The sequence below is a fragment of the Lolium rigidum genome, chromosome 7 (assembly GCF_022539505.1).
Source record: "Lolium rigidum isolate FL_2022 chromosome 7, APGP_CSIRO_Lrig_0.1, whole genome shotgun sequence".
Taxonomy (NCBI): Eukaryota; Viridiplantae; Streptophyta; class Magnoliopsida; order Poales; family Poaceae; genus Lolium; species Lolium rigidum.
The window spans coordinates 66618261-66627420 of NC_061514.1; the positions used below are offsets into that span (position 1 = coordinate 66618261).

General features: G+C 47.0%; 1 protein-coding gene across 1 annotated transcript; it reads left to right on the top strand.

Annotated features, from left to right (window-relative positions):
• Positions 1–4009: 4009 nt before the first annotated feature.
• LOC124674577 (ORM1-like protein 3) lies at positions 4010–8607 on the top strand. Its single transcript, XM_047210620.1, has 3 exons — positions 4010–4222; positions 5407–5555; positions 8217–8607. Exons 1-3 carry the CDS (start codon positions 4037–4039, stop codon positions 8353–8355), a joined length of 474 nt encoding a protein of 157 aa, XP_047066576.1. The 5' UTR covers positions 4010–4036; the 3' UTR covers positions 8356–8607.
• The last annotated feature ends 553 nt before the right edge of the window (positions 8608–9160 follow it).

The following is a 9160-nucleotide window of genomic DNA, read 5'->3' on the forward strand; positions in this document are numbered from 1 at the left end:
GCCGCCGTTGCTACCTCACAGGCGCCGCCACCCTCTCCCGTGGTCGCCGGAGCTTCCGCCGCCCCACCAACCACCCCGGCGACCCCTACCACCCCCGCGACCCCCGCGGAGCTAGCAACCACGGTCTCGTCGACGAGCATGGTCAAGCGGCGGCGCGCGGGAGTCGGGAACGCATGTGGTCGCGCAATCCGGTGCCGTGGAGGCCACCGGTGATGTCTCGGCGGTGCCAACTATGCCGAAGGCATCCCGTGCGAGACCGAAGAATTCGGCTCCGAAAAGGACGAAAGTGAAGGCGTCAACAAGCCGTGGCGCCCCGCCTCCGTTCCCCTCCCCGCCAACGCTGCTCCCGCCACCACCGGAAGCCACCACGAATGTCGCCCATGACGTGCTCGACGACGGGTCAACAAGATACACATCTACTCTTCCTCCATTTTTTTATTGCGAGTATATATTGAGGCCTCGTCCCTTTAGGAACGAGAACGCCTCGTACATGGAGATGTTGGACGAGGTGAACATTAACCCACTCCCTCCGTTCGGCACTGGGATGGGCGGAGATGAGAACGACGGCAGGGACGAAGTGGAAGAAGGGGAAGAAGGGGAAGAAGATGAAGGGGACGAGGGTGTGGTGGAGCTGGAGGCCGATGGAAATAGGAAGAAGAGGCGTGCCAACAACTACACGGAGATTGAAGACGCCACCTTGTGCCGAGTTTGGGCCACCGTGGGGATGGATGCCGTCTCGGGCACCGATCAAACAGGGAATCGCTATTGGCAACGCATCGAGGACAAGTTCCATAAGCTTATGCCGCGCGTTCGCCATCCTGTCGATCGCACGTACCGATCCCTCCAAGGACGTTGGGACGCGATCAAACCGGCATGCAGCCGGTGGGGAGCAGCAACGGACCAAGTGGTGTCCAATCCTCCTAGCGGCGCAGCTGTGGACGAATATGTGAGTGCATATTTGGTTTGTATAATTGTAATTTTGCTTTGGTGACATATTGACGCTTCTTGGTTGGTTTTGCAAATGTAGGACCACATTGCCGATGCGAGGTACAGAGACATGGCCGGCAGCAAGGGCAAGAGCTTCACCATGCGTCATTGCTTTGATGTGCTTCCGCACCTCCCCAAGTTGAAACTGAGGGATGAAGAAGTAGCACCGAAGAAAGCTGTGTTGGAGATATACCCAAGAGGCAATAATAAAGTGGTTATTATAATATCTTTATGTTTATGATAAATGTTTATATACCATGCTATAATTGTATTAACCGAAACATTGATACATGTGTGTTATGTAAACAACAAGGAGTCCCTAGTAAGCCTCTTGTATAACTAGCTTGTTGATTAATAGATGATCATGGTTTCGTGATCATGAACATTGGATGTTATTAATAACAAGGTTATGTCATTAATTGAATGATATAATGGACACACACCCAAATGAGCGTAGCATAAGATCAAGTCATTAAGTTCATTTGCTATAAGCTTTCAATACATAGTTGTCTTAATCCTTCGACCATGAGATCATGTAAATCACTTACACCGAAAGGGTACTTTGATTACATCAAACGCCATTGCGTAAATGGGTGGCAATAAAGGTGGGATTAAGTATTTGGAAAGTGTGAGTTGAGGCATATGGATCAACAGTGGGATTTGTCCATCCTGATGACGGATAGATATACTCTGGCCCTCTCGGTGGAATGTCATCTGATTAGCTTGCATGCAAGCATATGAATAGTTCATAAGAGATCACATACCACGGTACGAGTAAAGAGTACTTGTCGGTAACGAGGTTGAACAAGGTATGGAGATACCGATGATCAAACCTCGGACAAGTTAAATATCGCGAGACAAAGGGAATTGGCATCGTATGTAAATGGTTCAATCGATCACTAAGTCATCATTGAATATGTGGGAGCCATTATGGATCTCCAGATCCCGCTATTGGTTATTGCTCGGAGAGGAGTCTCGACCATGTCTGCATAGTTCGCGAACCGTAGGGTGACACGCTTAAGGTTCGATGTCGCATAAGTAGATTTGAATATGGTATGGAGACGAAGTTTGTTCGGAGTCTCGGATGTAATCCAGGATGTCACGAGGAGGCCCGGAATAGTCCGGAGAATAAGATTCATATAAGGGAAGTTGATTTCTGGGTTTCGGAAATGTTCGGGATTTTTCCGGTGTTGACTGGAAGGTTCTAGAAGGTTCTGGAAGGGTCCACCATGGGGCCCACGACCTAGGAGGCCCACCGTGGGCCGAGGGGATGCTCCCTGGCCTAATGGGCCAGGGGCACTTGGCCCCTAAGGCCCAGGCCGGCCAACCCCCTAGGGTTTCCCTGGGGTGATCAACTTGGGGGAGGGGAAAGCCCCTCTCCCCCCTTGGCCGCCGCCCCCTAACCCTAGATGGGAAAGGGGGCAACCCTAGCCGGCTGACCCCCTATATAAAGATGGGAGGGGGTGGCCGGCCAACACACCACCCCATTGCCTCCTTCTCTGGCCGCCTCTCCCTCCACCATACGCTGCCCGGGCTTAGGCGAAGCCCTGCAGTTTTCTTCCTCCACCACCACCACCACACCGTCGTGCTGCTGGACGTTGGAGGAGATCTACCACACCTCCGCTGCCCGCTGGAACGGGAGAGGAAGGAGCTTCATCGACACCGTACGCGCGACCGAGTACGTAAGTGCCGCCGGATTGCAGCACCGGGACGATCGTCTACACCAACAACGAGATTAATCTCGTAGGCTTTGGAATCTTCGAGGGTTAGTCTCATCTCCATCTCGTTGCTTAGATCTAGTAGATTGGATCTTGGGTGTTCCATAGATTAGATCTGTTGGTTTTATTCGCTTTGCGGTAGGAAAATTTTTGTTTTCTATGCAACGAACCCCATCAAGCTGCAATGGTTGCGCTCGACGACACCGAGGACGAGAAGGAGGGCCGGAACGCTGACAAGCCGAAGGGGAACAAGAAGTCGAAGCAAAGGCTGAGGCTCGAGGGGGAGGCTGCATTGTTGAGGGACAATTTTGATCAAATGATAGAAGTCCAAGAAGGTGATAGCGTCCAAGACTTTGGAGACCGAGCTTGTGATCATCGTGACGAAGAAGGAGGTGAGCGTTGCAAAGCTTGAAGCCAACCGAGAGGAAGTAAGGGACAAGGTCAAGTTGGAGGAGACGAGGATCAATGTGAAGAAGGCCAAATCAATGAAGCAAGTATTGGCCGAAGAGAGGGAGATCATGATGATGAACAAAGAAGGACATGAATGAGCAACAACTGGAGTGGTGGAAGGAGGCCTCGGCGGAGATCACGGCAAGACGAAGACTAGCTCGTCAAGAGGCAACTGGTGGTGGCGATGTGACTGCAGGCGATGATAGTCACGGCGGGCCTACCTCAGTTTGATGCCGGCGGTAAGAGGAGATGGTGAACTGCTTTGATTGTGTCGTTTGATGTATGCACTGTGAACTATGCATGAATCGTTCGCATTTTGTTGTGTCGTTTGTGCGATCATATGCAAAGTTTTTTCATAAACACTGCTTTTATGGGTTCGGAATCCGCTGGCGCAGAACAGAGCCCGTAAACCAAAACTGTTAAACAAAATATTACGCGAGTTCGGTGAACTGAACTTTAGTGTTTCAGTTCGCGTTTTTACGGGCTGTGCTAGAGAATAAGGTAAGAATAACCGGGCCAGGCCCAGACGGCCCAGGGCCCACGCCGTCGGTTCCGAATTGACCCGATCGCGGTCGTGCATCCGACGGCCTGCGTCGCCTCGTCCCCGTCGGTCATCCCCAGCCTCGCAGCCTGAGCCAATACTCTTCCTTCCTCCCCGTCCCCCATCTTTGAACCTTCCTCTTCCTCCATCCTCCGTCCGCGCTGACCTACCCCTACCGGCAACCATCCGCCCTCCTCCTCCTACAAAATCCATTCCGGCCTCCCCGCACCTCGCACCAGCCTACAGCCCCCCTCCGACACGCCGACCCGGACGCACGGACCGACGGAGCCACCCCACAGCGCGCGCGCGCGGCGGACCAAGGGGAGGGTCGGGCGGATCGATGGCGAAGCTGTACGTGCAGGCGGTGCCGCCGCCGGATCTGAACAAGAACACCGAGTGGTTCATGTACCCCGGGGTCTGGACCACCTACATCTTCATCCTCTTCGTCTCATGGCTCCTCGTCCTCTCCGTCTTCGGATGCACACCCGGCATGGCCTGGACCATCGTCAACCTAGGACACTTCGCGGTACCGAGCCTTCCCTCTCTCTAACCTCCTACACCATCTTAGATTAGGATTATTAGGATTTCAGATTGCCTGCCTGCCTGCCTGGGCTGGCTTCCGCACCCCCGCCCCGTGGATCTGATGGCCACGAATTAGGACGGAATTGCTGCATCTGCCTTCCCTAGCTACGAATTGCTATGTTGCGTTACCCGAATTCTACCTGCTAGTATCGGCTTTCTCATCCAACTGCTCGACCTGCGACCCCTAATTATTATTGTCTCGACCTTGCTGTAACCTTCGTACCAGCCAGTACTACCCATAATAGCTCGAGGTGAATGGAATTCCGAACCTCAAATGTCGCCTGCATTCCTGTTGACGCACAGCTGCGTTCTAAGTCGCTAAGCATCAAGGTTTTCAGCTTAACACCATTCTGTTGCTGTCCCGTCCTGCATGTCATGTTCTTGCTATGCAGACCTGATTAAGTGTCGCTAGTGAGGATTCCTGCCTGTCGTTCTGATCAACAGAGTGTTGAAATAGCAGTAAGATACAGTACTTGCATAGGAGTCGCGCTTAACAAAACGTGTGCATATTCGCATATGATCAAGTGTGTATTATGATTTTTCTTTTTTTGCTGAGATTCATTTCCAAAGAGTTCTTAGTTTGGACTTTAGATAGTTATAGGCAGCATTCCGTCAATGATGTCCTTTTTTATGTGGACTATCTCCCTGCCGTATGCTATTCGTGTAGATAGTATTAACTACTTTAGCAGAACTTATTTGTCCACATTTCCAAGCTCAGTGTCTTGTCTTTAATGTACCTTAAGTTAGTATGTATATGTGTACCTGCTCAAACTATTTCTCTGGTCAGTGCGGAGCAGGAGCATTTCCAAAACTTAAACAGAGGCGACTCATTGCGTTAGAGAGCAAGTTCAACAGACGGTATGCATTCGTATGGAGATTCATTATCTCCTGAAATGCGTTTCCTCATTTCTTGCTACTCTGTTAACATTATAATGTGGCCGTGAATGAGTCAATGATAATTGTTTGGTCTATAACGGTAGTGAATATTGTAGCTCATTCATTTTACCCAACCCTCAGTTTTGCAAATAAAAAGATATTGCTAGTTTTTCCATAAGTTCATAGTGATATATTTTGCTACAATTTTTTTTTTGTGCTGTCACTGCTTGCCTAAGTGAATCTTCATTGCAGATTACGTACCACTTCTTCCACTGGAAGAAGGGAACTCCATTTGCTGATGACCAGGGGATGTACAATAGATTGACCTGGTGGGAGCAAATGGACAACGGCAAGCAGCTTACTCGCAACAGAAAGTTTCTTGTTGTGGTTCCTGTGGTCCTGTAAGTGTTATTCTGCTGATTTATTTTTATTTTCTATTGCTGTTTATGGGTCCTTATTTGGCAAGGAACAGAGCAAAATGCTACGCCGCTTCATTAATTATGCATGGTCGTTGTTAGTAATATCCACACTATTATGTTTGCATGTCTATATTTCTTGATTTCTTGTGGCCTCATATTCACGTGTAACTGATTTTCTTGGGAGTTCCGCACTATTGGCCTCATTATCATGATGGATCTTTCACATCTAGTGATTAGAGGCTAAATTTGGTGATACATTGGTTAAGTACTTAGTTGAGTGCTACACTTGTGGTCGGTATTTACATGTGGAACTAAATAGCAATATTCATCCTTTTATAGACTTGTAAGGAGGACATTGCACTATTTCTCTTAGTATGGATGTGATAACTTGCTGCAGCAGCATTTAATCAATCAACAACTATTCGTCGACAACAGATAGGATCACAACAGATTTGCCACTGTGGTGTTTACTGTTAACTCAATCAGATAGGATCACAACAGATTTGCCACTGTTTACGGCTTGCAAATCATTAGTTTGTAGAATGTTTCACCTGCCATCTGAGAACATAGCTAGCGCCAATGGTTGCTCTGTTTGATTAAAATGCTTTGTTTAGATTGTTATTTATGAGTGGATGGATTGGTCACATTTTTCCATATTAATTGTGGTGGAGAAATCAAAATCCTGCATGCTGAGGTTAGTTTTGGTGAAGACGGAACTCACATTTTGCCGTACTAGCAAATTAGAAATGTGCCTGTGCGCTGCTACGGAGCAACAAACATGCATAGAGGCCCTTAATTTGTTGCCCTATTTTAGGAGCAGACTTGTTAAATCTTTTATTTGTGTGAGTTTCAACCATGTCCCGGCAAACATTTGCATGTTCTCTCATATCCCCTGGTCTTGTAACCCTCGTGCACCTTCTTGCATCCATCCGAGCTAACTCCGACAACCGTCCACCATCATCGAAACCAGCACCGCTGTCTACATAAAAAGGATAAGCGTAATGAAGGAATGACATACAAGACCCTAACTGCTGAAGATGTTTATGTTCCAATTCGAGTTACCAATTTTTGTCTGATAGATTTTAGCATAAGTTTCTATGTCATTGTAGTGAACAATAGCTTTTATACATGTAGCACAGATAGTCTATTTTAATTGGTATCGATGGGAACAAACTGGCAACTGTTTTATAACTATTGTGGTACAGATGGCAAAATAAAACCGAAAGAGGATTAAATTATTTACATAGGGATAAACCTGTACACACAATAGGAATAGCACCATCCGATGTGCCATTTAACTACTTAACTACACATCGAAGAGGGGCGTTAGCAATTTACAAAGGTACACATGCCCTCATTGCAGCAGCTGGTGTCGGTCAAGGCAGCGATGGCAGGTTGAGATGACAGGAGCGGTGCTGGCAAGTCGAACTGGTGGAGGCCAGGCTCTGTACAGGATGAATGGTTTTGACTTTTGACCACAACACGACCTTGAAATGGTGGCCACTGGTGGAGGCAAGAGGCCACGGAAGTTCTTTCCCCTGGCATGAGGACTGGAGGAAACTCGGGGAGATGTCGACTGATGAGAGTCGGGCCTGCATGAGGAGCCTGTGAGGAAGTGAAATTTTGGGAGGGTCATAGAAGGATGTTCCAGCACACGGCGACGCTCCAGCGGGCTAACCTAGTGGTGTCTGCTCAGGTGCCCATCTGGGAATTCTCTCCTTTCGCGGTCGCACAGGCACACAGATACGGATGGGGAAGGATGGCTGCAGTGTCTGGTCTGCACGTGACTGTCCTAGTATCCACTTTCATTCCAACTGTTGAAGATAGATCCAACGGCTGCAATAGTCCAGAGGCAGACATACCATCACCACCAACACTTTTATAGGAGTAAAGATTCATTCCAATCGTTCCGTTCAAGTTTGATCCATCTAATGGCTGCAATAGTCTGAGGCGGATGGACCATCAGCACCAACTCACACTTTTATAAGAGTAAAGACGCAAGGAATGAAGGAAATATGTTTCTAATTTATTTCATACACATTACAATCTGGGATAAGATTCACAGTAGATCTTAGTGCCCATCAAATGAGACACCCTGTGAAACTCAACTCTCGAATCTGTTTTGGTCATGTCACATGTTATTACTGTAGGACAACTAACTGATACATGATCTTTCCATCTAGGCTCTGTTTTGGCGCTGCCAATTTTACTACGACGCTAGTGTGAAACTTAAACATAATTGTTCTCTTATATCCATGATAACTGAAGAGAAAATTATTCGCAATGCATCTTATTTTAGGCTGATAATGTGTCGTTAAACTATTAGCTAGCTTCTGAAAACACTTTCATGTTGTTTGGCATGTTTACTTTAGGACTGCATATTTTCTTTAAAACTTCTTTTGCTATCCACTGATAAACAATGGGTTTATGTAGTTTAACCATGTTATTTTCCTTCAATTGAAATATTTGAACCTGAACTTCTAATTATATATGCGAACTCTATTGCATTATATGAAGCATGAACAAAATGATTGTTCCATCCTATATACGTGACCTCCTCACTGAGTTGTCCATTTCCCATTATCTCTTATATGTATTGAGTGACAATCATTATTTACAGGATATGCTTATGTTCCTTTGCAGGTACTTGATAGCTTCACACACCACCGACTATCAACATCCTATGCTCTTTTTAAACACCATTGCTGTCACTGTACTGGTTGTTGCCAAGCTGCCCAACATGCACAAGGTCCGGATTTTCGGAATCAATGCCGGGAACTAAGCTGCACCGTCTCAGGGTAGACAGCACTCAGTATCATGTTTCATCCGAATGGCTGGATGTGTTGCACCTAGTTCTGAATTCGCTCATCAGAGCACCAGCGTGTAGTGTTTGAGCTGTTAGTAGATCATGACATGTGATCATTGTACAGAGAAACGCCAAAAGGCCTTGAAATGATACTGTTTTGCAACTTACCAACACACGTTTCTGTAGACTCTTTTTGCTGCTATATGTTTCTGTTGCGGGAATTTGTTATTTGATACGTGTGCAGTTTATATGTCTGTTAAATTGTTCTAATTTCACAAATGTGAGGTGTAGCAACACAGTTACACAGAGGGCATGCGCGTGAGTGCATTGGTCTGGTGATATGCCTGGGTGGTCTGTCAGCTTTCCTGTTCAACACCTTATATCACAAATGTTTGTATATTCCAACGAGATTCGCATTGTCCTCTCTTATTTAGCAGATACTTGTTCAGCTCATCACTGGAATGTTCACCCAAAAAACAACTTGTTGCTGTGAGTGAAGTCATATTCGGCATACAGAAAGTAGAATCGAAGCGATGGAGGCCACCAGACAGATGTTGCAAAACTATAGCAGATAGGTTTGGTCAGTATCGCTTTGTGCAATCAGACCCAGAGGTAGTGAGATGCCCTTTTCTTCAAAGTTTGTGCACGGAAAATGGTTGTATATGCTAGAAGAGAATCGCAGAGACTTCATCGGAGGGTTTAGCGATTAGCATTCATCTTTTATTTCATCGGAGGGTTTAGAGATAGTTTTGGTGCGTGGCAAGTGGCAACATCAGAATTA

What these genes read in the sequence shown, in the direction of transcription:
- LOC124674577 (XM_047210620.1), top strand. Translation starts at nt 4,037, where the DNA reads ATGGCGAAGCTGTACGTGCAGGCGGTGCCGCCGCCGGATCTGAACAAG. An exon ending in TCAACCTAGGACACTTCGCG is followed by an intron (nt 4,223 to 5,406) that starts GTACCGAGCCTT and finishes TCTTCATTGCAG; the next exon opens with ATTACGTACCACTTCTTCCA. An exon ending in GTTGTGGTTCCTGTGGTCCT is followed by an intron (nt 5,556 to 8,216) that starts GTAAGTGTTATT and finishes GTTCCTTTGCAG; the next exon opens with GTACTTGATAGCTTCACACA.